The sequence below is a fragment of the Mesoplodon densirostris genome, chromosome 7 (genome assembly GCF_025265405.1).
Source record: "Mesoplodon densirostris isolate mMesDen1 chromosome 7, mMesDen1 primary haplotype, whole genome shotgun sequence".
Taxonomy (NCBI): Eukaryota; Metazoa; Chordata; class Mammalia; order Artiodactyla; family Ziphiidae; genus Mesoplodon; species Mesoplodon densirostris.
The window spans coordinates 66,335,470-66,356,549 of NC_082667.1; the positions used below are offsets into that span (position 1 = coordinate 66,335,470).

The window sequence follows — 21,080 nt, forward strand, 5'->3', positions numbered from 1 at the left end:
GATGTGGGGATACAAGAGGCCATTCTTTTCTAAGTGTTTATTATCTTAGTTCCCACAGTTATGATGTGTAAAGAAAACAAATGTCATCATAACATGAGACTGTTCACTAAGAATCTGCCCACTTGTCACATTAATGCTCACTCGTACAAGCTTCCCTCACTTAACAAGTGTCTATCCCTCTGGCTCAGGGCAGTTTGGAGAAGTGTCAGATACAACAGGATGATATAAGTTTCAGTGCAAACCAACTGCAAAGTTCACGAAGTTCACAAAACCATGTCTGAGAACTTCACGTACAAGGTCTTAGACCAATGGGCAGCAGACGGAGCCGGACCAGTTAACAAATGGAGTCAGAATTATGAGGATGATGGCAAGATAGGTTCTTCATGAGGGAACGATTTGAATATTGAGGGATTGAAAGAGGTCCTTAGGAAAATGAATGAACCCCTTAAATATTAAACAAACAGAATCTCTTAATGAAGGTGCTATAAAGTAAAATGTGAAGGCTGTGATAACACATGAAAAGCTCATTTTGTTGGCATAAAAAATATACCAATACCAAAGTCAACACACTTGTTTAAGATTCGGTGTTCATTCTAAAAATTAGTGTATAAGCTATATTTTGGAATATCTACAGCTAAAAATAACTTGTCTTCACCATTTCATTTGTACAATACAATCTCAATGAGCCCCTTTAATTCACTTTCATCATTTCCTTTTTTATAATAAAATCTCACTGAAACCCTTTTTCACTATTTACTGAGCAATTTTGACCTTCATTTCAAGTGGATTCACTTTAAGTGACCTTGCGCTTGTGCCCATGACCCTAATATACGAGGCCTTCTGTGCTGACGGTACTCCTCTGAGCCTCTCTCCATCCTAGGAGGGTGGTGTGACTTCCCAGGGGGCCTCAGTCAGACACAGCCTACAAGGTAGCACTCTCAGGATGTGTGGGGACCCTGGTCAATTCAAACGACCTTTAGGTATTTATTCCTCAGCGTGGAAGCCGCACACCTTCCCCAGGCCCACTGCAGCCTTCACAGGCTGTCAGCAAACGATGTGGCCTCAGCCCAGGGCGCTTGGCGTGCCCCGGGCCGGGCGGGCTGCAGGCAGGGGGGAGGCACTTACTTGGCCGGCCGGGCTCTGGGCTGCCTGCGGCTCTCCGGGGGGCTCCTCGTCCTCGGGAATGTGGGGCATGGCAGCCTCCTGGTGGGAGTGGCTGCGCGTGCCCGGAACCTCCGCTGCGTCAGCCCCAAAGATGCTCCAGGAGGCCTGGGCTCCACAGGCTGAGGAGACGCCAAAAGGACAAGTCAAATCCACTCCCATCCCTGACCCATGCTGGGTCCCGTTTCCAGGTGCCACAAGCCGCGGAGAGAGCCTGCTTGAGTTTGCATCAACAAGGGCTAAAATAGGCGAGCAGAGGGCATTTGGAATTGCATTTCCTCCTGCTCCCTGGCTCTGTTTACAAAGTCAGAGGTGACCCAGAGATTTTGCATCTAATTTGGGCCATACAGTAAACACAGCCATCCCAGGAGGGAGAAGAGTGCTTTGAACTCCTCAAAGCCATAGCCGATGGAGGACACTCCATTGGGAGCCAGACTTGTATTTGTCACACATGTGTTGAGCAGCTACTGGGCGCCAGGCACTATCCTAGGAGCATTACCGACATCACCTGAATTAATCCTCACGATGACCTCTGATGCAGGCATTACTATTCACATTTTATAGATGAGAGAAGTGCTTCAGAGAGAAGTCACTTGCCCAAATCATACAAAGAATGAAGCATTTGAATCCAGATCTTCCTGATTTGGAGGCCACTACACCACACAGCCTTGCTTGGCCAGGTGGGGGAGGAGGTGTCTCCCCACTTCCTGCCCCATGGCTCACCTCATGCCCTTCAGCAGCTCTTCTAACCCTCAGTACGGGGCTCTCTCACTTGAGGACAGCTCTCATTGGACCTGTCAGGCCTGCTAAAGTCATGAGTCTGGAGGCTCAGCCAGGGTGGATCTCCTGTGCCTTGTGCAGGGCTTGCCCTCAGCAACCTTGGGTTGCTTCCCCAAAGCTACACTTAACCCTTCCCATGGGGTAAGGTCTGGCTGGGGTTGACTCCAGTCAGCATAATCTCATCCATCTTGCCACAGTGATTGGCTCAGGGATAGACAATGGATCCAGCCTAAGCCAATGATCATGTGGCAATGCTCTGGGACCCAGATGCTTTCTCTTGCTCCGGGTGGTGGAGTGTGCAGATGTGAGACCTGGTGCTGCAGACGCCATTTTGCTTCCATGAGGAAGGTCAGACTGAGGAGAAATCTGACACACCCAGAGGAGAGCAGACCCCGGAGATCTGCAGAAAAACAGAGCTGGAGCCCTGATCAAAGCTCACCTGCAGCTGAAACTCTTTCTGAACTAGCCAGTTACAGAAACAATTAAGTCTCTTAGTGTTTAAGTCAGTTTGAACTGGGTTTACTTGTAACTACTAACCTGTAACTCCTTGTACTAACTTGTAACTACTAACGACTGTTACTTGTAAGTACTAACTGCACTTTCACACTTTCATGTTTCTTGCCAGTCAAGAGGTGTGGGACCAAAATCTCTCCAATAAACCTGAGCCAATGGGTCTGGCTCCTCCGCTTCCTCTAAGAAAAGGGGACCAGTCATGTCAGGTCTCCATCTGGAGAGGCAGGAGAGCAGAAAGAGTAGACAGAACACAGGCTTTGGAACCAGGTACCTAGATCTGAGTCTTCACTCTGCCACTCACTGGCTGTGTAGCCTTGAACCTTTGCTTCACCTCTGAGCCTTGGTTTCCTCGTCAGGGGAACAGAGATAAGAATGCCTCCCATGTGGGACTGTCCCTAGGATGAAAAGAGAGCACCCAGCATGGAGTAGGTGCTCACAGAGGCTACCTGCATGCTGTTCTGCAGCCCAGAAGGTCCAGAGGGCTCTGCCTGGGTTCTTCCCACCCCTAAACTCCTTTAGGTGCCCTGCCCTAGGGGGATGGATGACACCTCCAGGGACCCGAAAAACCAACAACCGGCCTGGTTCTGCAACTTCCGAGGTTCCTTGAAGGAGCTGCTCTGGGAGACAGCAGATGAAAGGCACCAGAGGCAGATGTCGTCCTCAGACCCTGCCCTCGGCTGCAGTCAGGGGGCTGCTGGGACACACACAGGGCAAACGGAGGACATTGCCATTTACTGAGTATCCACTATACCCTGGGTGCTATGCAAGATGCTGTCTGCTGGAGGCTGCAGGAGGAGAAGCCAGGAAGCCCTGCCTTCGCCCAGGACACCAGGTGTTCTTCCTGTACCACAGAAATGGCTTGCGAAGGCCCTAGAGCCAGAGTGCTCTGGTGCAGCTCAGATGTGGCATCAGTCACAGCTCTGACAGACACCCCCAGCTAACACACACCTCTTGACTGAGCTCCCTGAGGCAGGCAAGGGGTCTGATTGATCACGGATACCCAGGAGGTTCATCCAGAAATGCTTGTTGACTTGTATTTAAAGAACTGGAGAACTTTAGCCCTGGAGTTTTAGTCATTGTGACCACCATCTTGGCTTTTGTCACTCTCTTCGGTGGACAGGGAGCCCTATTCGGCTCTGAAACAGTTGGGGTGACCCCTGCTGGTCGGCTCAAGAAATCTCATCTCAAGAAGATGATCCGTGAGCAGAGTCATTCATTCCTTCACCACCAACACTCACACCTACTCTACCATAAGGATCATGAAAATGTGGTCTTGGCCCTCAAGGAACATGGAGTCCAATGGTGGGAGGAGGTTGGAAAACAAGATAAGGAGGTAAACACTTTGGAAGTGAGAAGCTGCAGGATCCCAGAAAAGGGTCCCTAACTCCAGAAATTGGGACGAGTGGAATACAGTTTTAGGGAAGAGTCCACGCTAGAATGGTGTTTAGACTGAATCATGAACACTGAAATGCTGACTGAATTTCTCTGAACAGGATAGCTGGAGGTCTAGTGGAGGAGGTGAGACAGGAAGGTGGGTCATGGTCAAGAGGACAGATTTAACCTGGCTCTTGGGAATGAGAGCTCTGGGGCCAGGGCATGCTGTGCCTCCCAGCTCAGGTTGTTTCTGTGTGAGTAAACTCAGCATCAGGTTTGCCCAAAGGTAAACTCTGTGACTGATTACTATCACCTTGACTTGGATTTCAGCCGCAGTGACGATAGTGGTGCTGGGCAAAGCATATGGTAACAGAGTTTGAGGGTAGCAAAAGAATACCCACAAACCCCAATTCTACCAGAAAAGTGCACTACACATCCCAAGAAAACTCTTAAAATGATGTGTAATGTGTGTGCAGGTCTCCAGGCTGTCTTTTTTTTTTTTAAATACCGTTTTAATTTATTTATTTTATTTATTTACTTTTGGCTGCATTGGGTTTTCGTTGCTGCACGTGGGCTTTCTCCAGTTGCGGCAAACGGGGACTACTCTTCATTGCAGTGTGTGTGCTTCTTATTGTGGTGGCTTCTCCTGTTGCAGAGCATGGGCTTTAGGTGTGCAGGCTTCAGTAGTTGTGGCACGAGGGCTCAGTAGTTGTGGCTCGCGGGCTCTAGAGTGCAGGCTCAGTAGTTGTGGCACACGGGCTTAGTTGCTCCACGGCATGTGGGATCTTCCCGGACCAGGGCTCAAACCTGTGTCCCCTGCATTGGCAGGTGGATTCTTAACCTCTGCACCATCAGGGAAGTCCATCCAGGCTGTCTTAATAGGAGTATGGTTTCCAAAACAGGGAAGCTGACAGTTCTGCTTTTCGTTTATGTCTTAATCTACATGAAGTGTATTGTGCTCTGCATGCTATGAGGGATTCAGACGCTCTGGGGCATGTTCAAAAAAGGGGAAGCAGGACAAGAATCTGTGTTTAAAGAACTAAAGACCTTTAGCCTGGAAAAGAGAAGGTACAGGAAGAAATAAAATCTCTTTGCAGATATTTGAAAGCCATTCATGTAATTCTATTGTCCCCAAAGGGTACATGCATGGCCAATGACTGAAAGGTGAGATCAAGGCAAGGGAAATCTTTCTAGTGGTTGGAACCATTGGAAAATGAAATGGGCTGCTCTTTAAGGTAATGAGCTCCCCATTCCTGGGAGAGTTTCATCAAAGGCTGGGGCAAGGGTCATAGGATTCCTAACCTACTTCAGGGGCCTTTTCCAGCCCTGGGAGTCCCTGAAATCCTGATCTCCTCCTAACAAACCACAGATCTGAGGGCCCCATCCCATAGGATTCTAGGACCGTGGAATTCCAAAGTCGCATCAGAAATACCTCTACTTCCTTTCCTTCACCTCCTGCTCCTCAAGAAACACCTTAAGTCGGTCCCTGGGTCAGAAAGCAAAGTACAACAGAAGCGAATTAAGTCAGACAAGCACTAAGAGGTGTCAGCTGCTGCAGGATAAAGCAGAGTGGAGGCTGGCTGAGGTCCCACCCTTGACAGGATGGAACCCCAAGCTCCTCAGGGGGAGCCCCAGCAGCCCCACCCTCCCAGGCCATTCCCACACTGTTCCTGCCCCATCGCTTTCTCTCCCATCCATTATTGTAAACTCGCTGCTTAAAATAGCAAGGTAAAAGCAGAGTCCCTCCCCCAGGGTGACATCTGGGCTCCTCTGGAGCTCGTGGGCACGTGGACCTTGCATCCATCACAGCAAAGTTTAGAATATAGTCTCCAGGAAGTGGTGATCTAGAGCAACGACCCAAAAAAGGAGAAAATATTTAGTGATGTTTGGTCTCTGAGCCGCTCCTTCTTTAACCCATTTTCAGGGCCCTTCTTGTTGCCTCTCCAGCTTGGTCAGCAAAGGGTTAGGTGGGTCATTGCCAAGAGCCATCAGCCCTTTGGACTCTACTCTTTCTGCCCCCAACCAGTGCTTAACTATACAGCTCGGCCTATTTTACAGGAAGGAAAACTGAGGTGCAGAGAAGTGAAGCAACTTGGCTGCTCCAGCTACCTTTGTTCCTGGCACAAATTATCTAAGCCTCTGCTGGAATAACTATCCAACGATTTGTGTCATCGAAAAAGCCAAAAGCCTCTAAACCACACTTAAATATTTTTATCTGCCCCTGGTTATTCATTAAAGAAAGCAAACTAATATACTTTTATTCCTTTTTATTCATCAGATATTTCTAGGTCGCCTACTGAATATTGGACACTATGCGAGGTGCATTTCAGATTCTATCTTGTTTATTATTCCCATTTTATATATTAAGGAACTAAGGATCAGAGAGCTGCAACAACTTGCTCAAGATCACACAGCTAATAAGTGGCAGGCCAAGGATTATAACCCAGGCTAGTTTGATTCAAGGCCCCTCGTCTCTCCCCTCTTCTACTCCGGCCCCTCCACCAGGAGTTCGGCTAGTGTGTAGCAGCTGAATGCCACATGGGTTCTCGCTGTCCTGCAGGGGAGAGTGGGAGTGTGCATTCCCAGAGGGGATGAGATAGTGGTGGGGCAGGGGAGAGGAAGCAGCAGGTTGTGAGGCTAGGGGTTTTACAGGGACAAAAGAGCGGGCCCAGGGCTTCCCTGGTGGCGCAGTGCTTGAGAGTCCACCTGCCGATGCAGGGGACACGGGTTCGTGCCCCGGTCCAGGAAGATCCCACATGCCGCGGAGAGGCTGGGCCCGTGAGCCATGGCCGCTGAGCCTGCGCGTCCGGAGCCTGTGCTCCGCAACGGGAGAGGCCACAACGGTGAAAGGCCCACGTACCGCAAAAAAAAAAAAAAAAAAAAAAAAAGAGCGGGCCCACTGTCAGAGGCTGCGTGATCCCCACTATGTAGGGTGGCAAGCGCACCCACTCATCCATCCATCGGGTTGTGGGTCTATGTGTTCAACCACTCAACTTCTTAATCTTCTATTTATACAACTGTCCATTAGTTTGTCCATCCAACCTTTCACCCCAGAAAGGCCCACACTTGTTAGGTGAGTAGCAGAGACTCTGCCCCTGGGAATAGCTGCTGTAGGACCCTGTGGGCCGTGGGGAGAGGGCAGGAGGGGCTGTTCTGACAGAGCAGCCGTAAAGCACAGGCAAGCCCATCCACAACTGCGCATCTCAGTCACGGGAGGGGGGTGGCTTCCTGTGGGGCTGCCTCTGTGCCAGCAGGCACAGGGGCCAACATTAAGAGTCATGATTTCTCAAGGGCCTTTACATCCCCTTTGGTGCTCTCAGCAACCCTTGAGGTGGATCGTGTAAGTACTATTATTATTAACATTATGATTAGTCTCATTTTACGGATGAGGAAACAGAGGCTCAAAGACTTGCCCTAAGTCGCATCACCCATGAGTGGCAGTGCTGGAAGTCAACCCCAGGTCGGTCTGACTCCCCAGCTCCCTGCAGGGCCAAGTCCACTAGCTCATGGGTGGCATTCTTGGTAAGCAGGGGCCTCTTACAATGGCCCCTGGGATGCCTCTCCCAGAGCCGTGTGACCAGTCCAGAAGAGACCAAACCCCGCTCTGAAACCACGGTGTCCCAGGAGCACAGCCTGCAAACTGAGTGGCTCTCATATTCCCTCTGTTAAGCTTTGGGTGTCGGAAGAGCCGGAGACGCTTCTGGGAAATAATGAGTTAACCTAGACTCCACTGACCTTTCTGGAGTGACTCAGAATTCTCAGAAGGGAGGGTTTTTTTTTTGTTCTCCCAGCTTTGAATTTTTGCTTTCATTTTAGCAGCACAAAGAATTTGAAAGAGATTAAGTTGCTATTAATACCACTGGTCTATCTCTAGATGAAGAATTCGATGGAGGGAATTGTTTGGGGTGGCTGCACACACATCCCTCTCAGTCCCTCTGCAAACTCAGAGGATGACAAGGAGGCCACTGGAGAAGGGCCAGTCCTACCCCTGCTCCCATCCGACAAGCCCAGACAGGGGCAGGGACTTGACCAAAGCCACACCTGTGAGTGAGGAGCAGCCAGAGAAGGTCCCAGAACCCTGCCCCCCAGCCCCACTACACATGTCAGCCTTCTGGCCTCTTATTTTGAAAGGTTTGCTTTTAGTAAATAATAAGCTGATGTGTCCATGCTGTGAAAGCAGGCACCCCTTGGCAGTGCCTCTGATCTTGGGTGGGTGAAGATGTTCCCAACTGGATACACTTGGAAAATCTCCCTGGGCATCAGAGATCAGCTCAAAGTGCTAAGAGGTGCCTCTGTGGGTTCCTAGACCTGGCCAACTGCGGAACTGAGTCCTGTACCCCACAAGTGAGTCCAAGTTGGGGTCTCCCTCACAATAGCCCTATCTTGCTTCCTAACCTTGAGATGCTGTGAGAGGGCTCTGGACCTTGGCAGACTGGGTTCTAATTCTCCCTCTGCCTCTTTCTTGCTGGATTAGTCTCCTGTTGGCCTCAGTTTCCTCATCTGTAAAATGGAGGCAATAGTACATACATTTTAAAGTTGTTGTAAGGATTAAATTAGGAAATACACACAGGGTGCCGCACAGACTATACCCTCAATGAGTTCCTTTCCCATTCTCTGAATCGGGCAGCGGAGCCCTCTGAGCCACGGCATCACCAAAACCCAACCAAGGCCCAGAGAGTTTGGTGTTCATCCTGGGTGGCACAGTTCTTGCCTTTGTTTCTGGCAAGTTAAGGAGACAGAGGGCTTCTCCTCTGTACTGACAATCAGATAAAAGACCATCAGACATAATTGGAATTAAACCCACCAGGGGCCATTCACTCTGCTATGGGGCAACCAGTGTCTGCAGTGGTGGGTTTACAGAAACAGCACGCAGTACTGTGGTCAGCCCCAGGTCTGCACTGTGGTCATCCAAGCTCTGTGCTGTGGTCAGTCCTAAGTCTATCTGGTTCCAAAGACCCTGACCTTTCTGCCACCCCTGTGTTGACTCCCAAAGCACAGAGGCTGTTATTCTGCAAGGGAGAGATGAAACCTAGCTTGAGATCTGGTGCAAGTGCTCAGGCTGCACAGGATAAATGGGAGAATGGATGACTGAAGGGGGCACAGTCCTCGGCATGTCAGTGGGAGCCCCAAGTGTCCATCCTGAAAGCAGATTTGGATTGAAAGGAGGAGTGGAGAGCAAGGGTGGGGTGTAGAAGGGTAGAAGGAAGGGGCCTCGGGGGCAACAGAGAGGGGAGGATGAGGGACCGGAAGGGACCCTCTCAATGACCTCTCCCCGTCAGCACAATCCTTCTGGTCCAGGGGCTGGGAGCACAGGGGCTGCGGCCCAGCGGTGCTTTGGCAAGGAGTCCCTGAGCACTCCCGACACTCTGGCCTGGAGTCTGCACACTCTGGCCATGCTCTCCAGTCCCAAGGGTCTCTCATGGGCTCTTTTGGCTGGGGGTGCCTTCCTCCCCTGATTCAGAACCCATTCTAGCCCTGAGGGTGAGCCAGCATCTGCTGAGACCTGTGCCAGGGCCATATCCAAGAGGGGAGGCCGGGTCAGCCCCCAGAGGAAGAGTACATGAGTGTGCACGATGCTCGGCTGGTGGGGGGCGTGCAGGGGCTACTCAAGATAGGTGGCATGTCTGGAATCCTAACAGACTCCTTGCTTCCCCTCACATCTCCTTTCCCCCACTGCCCTTCCCCTCGGGCAAACAGGGAGGCCATTCTGTGCTCACTGCCTGGGACGGGGGCTGGGGGCAGTTGTAGCTGCAGGAGATAGAGGAAAGGGAGTCTATCTCTGCCTTATATATCACAAAGAGCTAGCCCTTAGGGAAACGGGAAGGGCTCAGTGCACACAAAAAAGGATTTGGGCAAAAACATCCTACGTAATGGTAAATCTCCCCCCAACCCAAGACTAGTAAAGATTATGGGACAAAGGAAAGACAGGAAAAGTGGAGTGGAAGCAGTGAGAGGGTAGACTCTGGTGAGTCCCTGAGAATGGGGCCTGTGCCCTGCTTCCCTGGGGAAGTGGGAAAAGATCCCCAAATCTGAGAGCAGAGAGGTCTTGGGCCCCATTTCCCAGACAGAACCCAGAGGAGAAGACCCCAGAGAGAGGAAATGGCTATTTGATATGACTTGATAGATGAGGCCTTTAGACATCCTCACAGCGGGTAGGGTGGGGGACACGGGGCGGAGAACACAATCATTTCTGTGCACCTAGGAGCAGACAGTTGCTAGACCTGAAGGTGCCTTGAAAAGGCAGGTTCAGAAGTTACCTACTAAGCAAGGACTGACAGAAACAGGAGGATCACCTTGTCAAATGATGGGCGCCCTCCTCACCCCGACTCTCTGGCACTCAGGAAGCCCCTTGGACCTTAGATGCCACTCTAGAAGCAGGGAAGGGTTGGAGAAACCCTGAAATGCCTGGGATCCATGTTCTACACCCCCTGAAAAGTGGTCAAGTCACAGCGAGACCTCTATCTACCCCCAGCCCCGGCCTCAGCCAGGACAGGAAGTAAGCCAGAACATCTCCCCAGCTTTCCTCTCCAGCTTGTTCACTTTAGCAATTCTTTTTTTAAAAACTAAGTCCAGGGGCTTCCCTGGTGGCGCAGTGGTTGGGAATCTGCCTGCCGATGCAGGGGACACAGGTTCGTGCCCCGGTCTGGGAGGATCCCGCATGCCGCGGAGCGGCTGGGCCCGTGAGCCATGGCCGCTGAGCCTGTGCTCCACAACGGGAGAGGCCACAACAGTGAGAGGCCCGCGTACCACAAAAAAAAAAATAAAAACTAAGTCCACTTGAAAAAAATTTTCTTTCTTCTTGGAAATATGTGCAATTGCTTAATCGGAGGCAGTTCAAAGGCACAGGGAACAGCAGAAAAGTATCTGAGCCCCCCTTTGAGCTTCCAGGAGAAATAAATCCCTCTCAGTTCTCTTTGTTCCAGGCCACCCAGCAGCCTCTTCCCTGAGTCACTCACTCCAGAGTGACATGAGTCATTGTCCTGGGGTCAAGGACCACACAGTATTCCCAGGTCTGCAAAACTGACCAGGGCACCAAGGGGCCATCAGCAGGGCTTGAGGCTGCCTCTAATCAGTGGAGGACCAGAAGCTGCCTCCTAGATTCTGGGCCTGGTTCTACCTTCCCCAGGTGTGTGGCCTCAGTGAGTCACTGAGCCTGTCTTGGGAAGGAGGTGGATTTTTAGGTCCTTCTTTCTTGTACTTTGTGGGAACTTCTCCAGTGGTATGCTGGTGCCTGACCGTGTACCTCTTCCCAACTCCACATTTAGTGATGTTGAGTTAGTAACTTAAAATTGGTCATGATGGGAGTATTTATATCGCAGGAGTCAGCAAATGCTATATATCAACGTCTTTTTTTTCCCATAGAGCCGGCTGTTGACCATTTACCAGCACACTACTGAGCCCCTCAGGCAACTCTTCCCATGTGCACTATGGTCCCCTCACACTCACCATGTCCCAAACAGAACCCATCATTTCTTCCTGCCCCCAGCCCTGCTCTCCCACAAGCCCACTCCTGTGTGCTAGTGAACGCACTCAAGCTAAAAACCCAGCAGTCATCACTCCCCACATTCAGTTCGATTCCGAGTCTTGTCAATCCTAGTTCAGGTGTCTTTGATCACTTCCCTTTTTCTCATAGCCACCATCCCAGCCATGGCTCTGTGTGACCTGGGTCACTGCAACAGTCTCATTGGTCTCCTTACCTCTGGTCTGGTCCCTTCCAGCCACCATCCATAAGATGCCAGAGCAGTCTCTCTAAAACATAAGTTGGATCACCCTTCCCTTTATTATAATCTTTGAGATTATAAGAAATCCTGACTTAGAACTGGTCTCTTTTCCCATGTAACCAGTTCTAAGTCAAGATTCCAGCCCCTCTCCCTGGCCTCATCTCTTATTTCAGCCATCATACACCTATGGTCCAGCCACGATGAACCAATAGCCAACCTTCAAACATGCCCTGCTTTTTTATACCTTTTGCATAATCCTCTTCCTTATGCCTGGGTTGCCTTCCATCCCCTTTCTATACCTGATGAACTCCTATTCATCTAATTCAAATATTCTTTCCTTCATTCACCCCAGAAAAAATTTCTCCCTTCCTGTATTAGTTTCCTATGGCTGCTGGGACAAATTACCACAAACTTGGTCTCTGAAAACCACACAGATTTATTATCTTACTGTTCTGGGGGTCAGAAGTTCAAAATCAGTCTCAGTGAGCTAAAATCAGTATCAGTAGGCTGTGTTCCTTCTGCAGGGTCTAGGGGAGAATCCATCTCCTTGCTTTTCCAGTTTCTAGAGGCTGCCTACATTCCTTGGCTGGTGGCCCTTTCTCCATCTTCAAAGCCAGCAGTGTAGCATCTTTTCTCTTCTCTGACCTCTGCTTCCATCCTCACATTTCCTTTTTGTCTGACTTTGTCATGCCTCCTTCTTATAAGGACCCTTGGAATTACACTGGGCCCACACAGCTAATGCAGGATGATCTCCAAATCTAAGGAACCTTAATCTAATCATATCTGCAAAGGTCCTTTTCCCATTTAAGGTAACATATTCACAGGTTCCAGGGATTAGGACACAGACATCTTGGCGGGGAGCAGGGGAGGATTATTCAGTTTACCACACTTCTCTGTTCTCCCAGAGCAATTTGCACAGACCTCATCTCAGCTAGAATTTGAGCACCTCAACAGCAGGGACTATACCTTATTCACATTTTTATGACTGTTTGAATAAATATTCATATATTTATGACCCACATCCAGTACAGGGTAAAACACATAATGGCCACTCACTAGATGTTGGTTGAATTAATTAATGAATGAAACCATATCACTAATAAACAGATTAAGAAGGCTTTGCTTTAATTGGCAACTAGCTTCTGTAAAACTAGGATTCGTGTAAAGGCGAGAAATTCAGATCCTTCAGGGGCCAGGCAGGTGAGATGAATGACAGCCATTATGGGGTGTGGCTGACCACAGAGCACAGGTGCCATCTAACCGGGACAGTTACTATTCAACTGGGGGGGGGGTCATGAAAAAAATACCCATCTTTGTTGGCTAGATCTCCCAATTTTTCAAGAAAAGCCCAAATCCCAGATGTTTAAATATGAAATCTCCCAATTTATAAATGCTAAATGTAATTCAAAAAGTTAGAGAAACACCAGGCGGGCCAGACAAACACATCCCTGGTCAAGATTTGGTCTGCAGCCACCAATTGCCCCCTCTGATTTATACCATGAGAAAATGTTCTCCTGGGCTTTTCCTGCTAATTAATCTAATTCAAATCAAGGCCAATAAGCAGTGCCAACTGTAAGCACTATCTGAGAAGGCCAGTCAGCTAAGCAGAGATTGGCCTTCTCTACAGACTGATGAGGCCCCCTCCCATGGGCTCTCTGGGTGATGTGTGATTCTACAGGCCTCTCCTTGCTGTCCAGGCCCTGGAGCTGCTGCCTGAGGAGACAGATCTTTGCCTGGCCTCACACCTTCGTGGGAGCCAAGCCCTGCTCCATGCAGAAGCATATCCCCAGTCCAGTGGCCCTGCCCCTGGCAATGATATCAAACCAAACCCAGCCCAGAATTGGCAGCAAGCATGAGACGTGGTACAAGGAGAAAAGCAGGGATTTGGGAGTGAAACAGACCAGGTCCCATCACAGCTCTGGCACTTACAGCTCAGTGGCCCTTGACAAAGCAATGAACTTCTATGGGACCAGTCTGCTGTTTGTAAGACAGGGGTTAAGCTACTTCTCTCAAAGTGTTGTTGTGAGATTTAAATAAAATAGGCATGGAAAGTATCCAGAACATAGTAAATACTTAAGAAGTGTTCCTTTACTCACATCTGAGAAAGAAAATACTGATAACACAAATCACCTGTGCCTGATGCAACAGAGGACTTGACTTAAAACCTAGATAATGCTCCTCTCTGGGCTTGGTTTTCTGGTTTTCCAGCCCACAGCAGATTAAAAACAATGAGAAAACACAACTGACCACAAGGAAGGAAGCAGCCACACTCTGAAGAGCAGACACAAGCACTCTGTGTGGCCCAGACCCTGGGGCCATTGGGTCCGGGCCAATCTTAGACAGCCTCCCAGGCCCTGCATTCATCCCTGCCGTACAGACAGCATGTCTACGGTGAGCATGAATGAAGCAGAGTTCCCATGCTGGCTCCTTGGGAAAGACTGGAGAGCGAGTTCCATTTTAGAACATCTCCATCCAAAATGCTTCAAAGGCGTAAAGGTTTGATGCTTTAGACATAGTCATTTTTGTTCGCAATATATTGGTTGAGGGGGAAGAAAAACAGCTGGCATGATTCTACTTTCATTTAAAAATCATCTCTCTCTATATATATATCTTATGTGAAATATATGTACATTGATATATGGCTCTATCTATTCATGAGGGTGGGGGAAAGAAGTCAAGATAACCATCTTGAACCCCAAATGTTAAAAACGGTTATCTTCAAATGGAATTATGAATAAATTCAATCTAATATCTTTTGAATATTTATGTCTCTATTTTCCCTTTTTTTTCTACAATGAGCCTGACTTACTTGCATAGTAAATAATGGCATTGTTAAAAGAAAAAAAAAAAGATAGTCTCTTTGGTGTCCTGAGAAATTAAAGGGAGCCACCAGGAGTGGCCAATCTGAAAAAAGCCAGGAACAGCGCCCTACCACCTTGGGAACTTTGTTCCAAACAAAAAGAAAATTTCTTGGGAATTCCCTGGCGGTCCAGTGGTTAGGACTCTGCGCTTTCGCTACCGAGGGCCCAGGTTCGATCCCTGGTGGGGGAACTAAGATTCCACAAGCCACATAGCACAGCCAAAAAAATGGTAAAAAAAAAAAAAAAAGTAAAATAAAATAAAATTTCTTCCTTGATTCGGCAACACCCCATCCCCAAACAAACAAACAAAAATAACCAATGAATGTCCAATTCCCAGCATGCCTTTCTTTGCCATTCTTCCCTCCATGACCCCTCCTTCTCCCTCTCCCTTCCCAGCTTTGGTCTGGGGAGTAACCATCAGGGTCTACATGCAGCAACTGGTTTGGGAAAGTCAGAAGGAAAAGATGGTCTGCACAGTGCCTGCCTAAATCATTCATTCATTCAAGAAACACATGTGAGTGGCTCTCAGTGTCAGTGTCGTGCTGGGCACTGGGGCTCCAAGAGTGTCCTTCAAGGCTGCCTCCCCAGGAAGCCTTCCCTGACCTCTCCGGGATGCTGTGTGCTCTCTGGTCCATGATAGCACCTTACAGCTGCCCCCATCTGCCACGCAGTGGTTTCCTGTACAAAACCACATCTGCCAAGCCTGAAGGCAGAGAGCTTTCATCACGTTTCCCAGCTGTGGAAATGTAGTGCGGGTCCAGAGCTCAGTACCTGGTGGATCCTCCTTTTGAAAGAAAGGACTCTAGAATCAAACCACACCTTTCATCTGGCCTACTCCACACACGGCACAGTATGTATGATATTATTTATTAGCTTTTGAACCCTCTCAGCTCTGTGAGGGAGGTATTATATTTCCATTCCACGGATGAGGAAATCGAGTCTCAGAGGGGTAAAGTGACTTGTGCCGGGTCACACAGTCAGGTGACAGAGTCAGGACTAAGATCTGGGTCTTCTGTGCCTAAAATGGGATCTTTGTTCTTTCTCAAGAGCAGAGTCACTCCTGTTCCTATCTAACCTCCGAAGAGACAGAACAAGAGTTATTGGCAGAGGTTTCCGGACAGGGGGTCTGGATTGTTCCACATCACAGCCCTACCTCAGGGCCAGCAAGGGCAACCCTAGCTGAGGCACAGAACTGAAAGTGCTTCTCACAGCATCCCCCGGGGCAGATAGGAAGCAGCTGCTCCATCTAAGGCAAACAGAGTATATAGTTCTTCCCTGCTGGGATGGAGCGCCCAGCTCAAGTCCCACCCCCTACTTATCTCCACGCTGGGAATCCTAGTTCTCGGAAGCTGTGGAAATAAGCCCGATAACCTGGGCTGGGCTGCCGGGCAGAGTCAGGCCCAATATGTGCTTCAGGAGGCCAAAGGAAGGATTATAACGGGTTGGTGACAGGAGCCTTCTGGGGGAGTGAAGAGCAGACTGTGACATCAGCGGCCTGTGTGGGGATGAGTTCCTTCACCACTCTGCCCTCAGTCTCCCCATCTCAGTACAGGGTTGGCTAAGTTGCCAGACTGTGCCCCACTTCCTGCCCCATGAGTTTGAGGTCCACGGAGCCTATTGAGAGCAGTCATATGATCAGTGGCGAGGGGTCTAACTGGCAACACCAGTGCTGGAGGCAGTCTGAGGCCATCTTTGTATCACTTTCCCCATTACAGTGATTGGTTCAAGGGTGAGCATGTGACCAGCCAGAGCCAATGAGATACAGTAAGACTTTGCTGGGCATCCTGGGAATGAGATTCTTCTTCTTCTTTCTTTAAATATTTATTTATTTATTTGGCTGCACTGGGTCTTTAGTTGTGGCATGCAGGATCTAGTTTCCTGACCAGGAATCAAACCCAGGCCCCCTGCATTGGGACCACCAGGGAAATCCCTGGGAATGAGATTCTTACTCCTAACTGCAGACCTTGAATCTAAGAAGGTGAAAACAGAATCCTTGTTGTGATGATAAAGAATTTGTCTAAGAATGTAATCAGTGTGAAAGAGAACACAGCAAAGAGCCAAAAGAAACTAGGTTCTGAGGCTATCATCTAAGGCCCTGATCAAGCCATGCCTGATATCCCTGGCCTTTTATGTTTCAAGAACCAATGAATACCCCTTTCTGCTTAAACTGGCTTATGTTGGCTTTTTTGGCTCTTGCAATAAAGATTTCCAACTGGGACAAACAGCTTATCCTTTGTAAAACTGGCTTTACAGGGTCTTTCTCAACACCAAAGGCTTCGCTTCCCTCATCACTCTGCTGCCTACATGAGAGTTTGATCTGAAAAACTCAGATCTGGAGCAAATGCTCTTGCCCTAAGTTATCCCCTGACTAAACTTATCACCATGTCCCTGTCCTCAGAACCTGCTCTTCATTCTGCATCCCTTGCACCTGTTGATGGGCTCAGCATCCTCCCAGAAGCCCCACCCAAACCCACCCCCACAACGATGCCTGTCTCTCACCCTTCCCCCTACTACACACACACACTCTTTTTTTTTTTCTTCTTTTTCTTTTTTTGCCGTACGCGGGCCTCTCACTGACGTGGCCTCTCCCGTTGCGGAGCACAGGCTCCGGACGCGCAGGCTCAGCGGCCATGGCTCACGGGCCCAGCCACTCCACGGCATGTGGGATCTTCCCGGACCGGGGCACAAACCCGTGTCCCCTGCATCGGCAGGCGGACTCTCAACCACTGCGCCACCAGGGAAGCCCCCCCCCCCCACACTCTTTTAAACTCAGCCTCCAGAGGCGGAACTAGGTTTGAGCAGCCTGCATGTTCCTGCCTAAAAGATAGCACGGTGAACACAAAGACGTGTTTGTTGAGTCAAATTTCAACCTTTAAATGATTTTCAAATGTCGTTGCCTCCTGAAGATGACCACCAGGAACTCATGCCATCTACCCCTTGGCTCAGAGTCAGATGGCACCTGTTAACCCTCCCCAGGAGAGCAGACCCTGAGACCCCAGCAACGGGAGGCTGTGTGAACATGATTGCCGCCCTCTGCCCTGGACCCCAGCCCCACAGTTTGGGGTGAGGACCTCAGTTTGCAGGACAAGGAGGAAGCTCACACCTCACCCAGCGAGGCCTGTGGAGGGGACAGGAGCAGCTGTGGGTCTCAGCTGGGGTCTTTTCTTCACCAAGAGAATCTGAATTGAACTGCATTTGCAGTTTGGTCAATTCAAAAGATGCTCCTTGGATGGAGGCTGTGGCCGCAAGAAACCACGTGCTTAAGTAAAATGGAGCAATTCCCTTGGTGTCCAGATTTATGCAAATAGCTGCAGGATTTGAGTCTTTAAGCACAGCTTGAGAGCAGGCTATGGTAAACAGTGATGTGCAATGGCCTGGGAGGCTGGGGGAGGGGAGGTAAAGGCAGGAGCCTGGGAATGACTGTCCCAACAGCAAATTTTGGTGGCCTGAGGCACATGAATTTCAGTATGCTGCTACTTGAACAGGCATGAGCAACTGCGGCTGCTTAATGGTCTGAGACAGGAAGGAACCATAGAGGATTTCTCTCCAGGAGAGTTGTCATCTTCCCACAATGAAGACAGTGAGTGCATGGAAACAATTCCGAGGCATCAGCAGAAGAAAAGCCAGACTTATTGCACTAGGTGCTCTACCTGGCTCTTTACATCCTTTTATCATATTCAGTCCTTACAACAGCCCTGCATGATATTATTATTCCCATTTTACAGATGAGAGGCTCAGAAAGGCTAAGTAATTTGCTCCAGGCATTACAGTTACCAAGCACTGTAAACAGGGTTTGAGCTCAGGGTAGTCTGTCTCCAAGCCCAGGGTTCGGTTCAGCACACCATGATGAGGGCAATACGGAACCCGGCAGCAGAGGCGGCACAAAAAAAACACCAGCACAGGACCAGAAGAGGTTTTTCTGGCTAAGGATTCACCAAGTCATCATGGAGAAGTTATTATCCTTAACATCAGATTCCCGTATGTTCTGTCTGTTAAATTGCAGTTTGTTATATGTATAGTACCTGTCCTTAAGTTAACTGTTTGGTAAACAGCAGAGTTCAATCCAGGGTTTAAGCTGAGTCATTCTTAAGAAGCTTCTGGAAATGCTGAAGCTTCTGGAAATTTCTCACTTGCACTTCCAGGTGAGAGAGGCTGATAACAAACCAGAAAATGGACGCTTGGGAGGGTTGGTTCCCATATTATGATGACATTCCTGAGACAAAGGGTGCAGCAAATTATTTGGTCTCTGAGCCAAATACGACCCACTGACTCTATTTGTAAATAAAATTTTATTGAAACACAGCCACAACCATTCATTTATGCATTGTTTATGGCTGTTTTTACACTCCGAGGGCAGAGTAGAGTAGGTGAGGCATACACTATCTGACTTACAAAGCCTAAAATATTTACTATTTGGCTTTTTACATATAAAGTTGGCCAAACCTGCTCTAACACAATTCCAATTATTTGTTTTCAGGTTGGTCTTCCCCACTTGGCTGACAGCAACTCAGTGGGCTTCAAGGCAGACTCCTATTCATCCTTCAAAACCCAGTCTTTTCATCTTTGTATCCCCAGCACCAGATACATAATTAGGGTTTGGCAAATGTTGAACTGAATCAAATAATTCTTTAACCCAGATTACATGCATACGTCTTCTGAAAACACCTAAGGGGAGAGGGGACAAGACTTCCTGGAGGGTCAGAGATGTTCAACTTGAGGAAACCAGGGCTACTTGGGGAGTAAAATCAGGCATTCTGAGTGTTACCTTGCAGTCCTGCTTGTGAGCCTGATTCTCCCTCCTGGGGCAGGGGAGGCCCTGCTCTCAGGGCACCACAGAGGATCTCACTGGCTCCCACCAACTCCAGCACCTTGGGCCTTGCAGTTAGAATATTCTCCGTGGGGTGGGATAGGAAGGGTGGGAGGGAGACACAAGAGGGAGGGGATATGGGGATATATGTATACGTATAGCTGATTCACTTTGTTATACAGCAGAAACACAACATTGTAAAGCAATTATACTCCAGTAAAGATGTTTTCAAAAAAAAAAAAAAAAAAGAATATTCTCCTTGACGGAGAGGAGAGGAAAACCCCCTTCTAGGAAATTCTCTTTTCAAAGATTAGTATGCTCCCCTTACCCAAGAGGGCATAAATGGTTGGTCCAAACTGTTAGATGCCCCTTACAGTAGGCAATTTGATGTACTCCTCTTTAATAAATGAACTAGCTGATTGATGTTTTTTCTCTGGAGGCTTACTTTTTTAAAATTCTGACTACCCATGAATTTGCACTTCCTGAGAAAAGTTCCTTTTGGGAAGAAAACTAGGATTTCAAAGCAGTGAGGCCATTTCTTTGTGACCTCATTATGAAACCACTCTGTGACCTTGGGCCAGTCATGCCTTTCTCTGGGCCTAGCTTTCACCTTCTGTACAATAAAGTTCTGACATTTGACCCCTGGAGGGGACAGAAAGCAGTGGCCTGACAACAGACAGCTTGACAGAGCTTCTTTCCTCTTCCACGCCTCTGTGCTACAGTAACTTACTCTGCCACCTTCTCCCTCCCCAACAAATCCAGCAGTTCATTCCTGCTGCCCCTTCTAGAGGCTTAAAGAAGATACTTTAACTCTGAAGCAGATTCTTAGAAGATAAGAAAATGCCACTGATGTGGTTGGAAAAATCTGAGCTGGATGAAATGGAAACACAGAGCTTTCCCTGGAGGCCAGATGAGAAAAGCATGGACATAGGCCAAAGTCCATCCCTTCCTTGAGCTTCTGGGAGCTGGCTGCCCACCTCCTGTTTCAGAACACAATGCCCCCCTTACCCTTCACCCTCCTTGCAGATCCCCCCATGGGCATAACTTCTGAGGCTGCAGGATCCTGGTTATCTGGGAGCAAATCAGTATTAACTATGAATTGAACTGGTTTTTATTGATTTCCCTATGGGTGATTTACAACGCCTGCTAAAAGGGTTTGTGGCCAGATGTCAATAAAAACACTCAGAAGGAAAAAAAGAAAAAGAAAAAAAAAACACTCAGAAGGCAAGAGAGTTAAAAATAAAAGACTTAAAAAGGGAGCAGAGACTGTGCAGAGGAAAGAGGGAGATAATTTCACCAGCTGAAGTGAGATGTATCCTCAGCTCAGAATACCTGGAGAGAAAGCTTGATTTTTGGTTTCTATAGACGTAACTAATTTTGCTTTTGGCTATTGTAAGAATTAAAGAGCAAAGAATAGTTAGCATCTTGAACTTCCACAGCTGACTCTTTGCTCAAAAAAGAACAAAATTAGAGTGAGCTTTTGCATTTCAGAACTTTAAAGTTCATTTCACGGGAATCTTTCCATTTAAGAACTTCACGTTTCACTTCACAGAAGGACTCCTCATGCAAGTATGTCACCGTACTGTTTACCCAGCAGAATCTGGAATTACTTTCTTTCAAGCAGGCAGTATAAATAGAGGTTCTAGGTGTTATATGCATGTCTGAGTCTGATGGCTGGACCCTCTTTGATGTGGCTCTAGGGCAGGTTGACAAAAGTGAGCTCAAGGAACATGCAAGATCACAAGTGAGGATCCTTTAGCTCAGGACTAGAGGCAGTGCCTTTCAATTCTGGCTGCAGGTCACTGTCATTTGGTAGTCTTGTGAATGGGTTATTTAAATAAATTCTGGCTTCACTAGTTGCAA

The 21,080-nt window shown here is 48.5% G+C and overlaps 1 protein-coding gene across 6 annotated transcripts in view; it reads right to left on the minus strand.

The window, feature by feature from the left end:
- IRAG1 (inositol 1,4,5-triphosphate receptor associated 1) overlaps positions 1–21,080 on the minus strand; it is a 122,100-nt gene that overhangs the window by 77,431 nt on the left and 23,589 nt on the right. For all 6 annotated transcript variants that reach the window (XM_060103036.1, XM_060103035.1, XM_060103033.1 and 3 more), the window contains exon 2: positions 1,126–1,283. In XM_060103036.1, the coding sequence (XP_059959019.1) occupies positions 1,126–1,283 (158 nt within the window). The remainder of the gene's footprint in view (positions 1–1,125; positions 1,284–21,080) is intronic.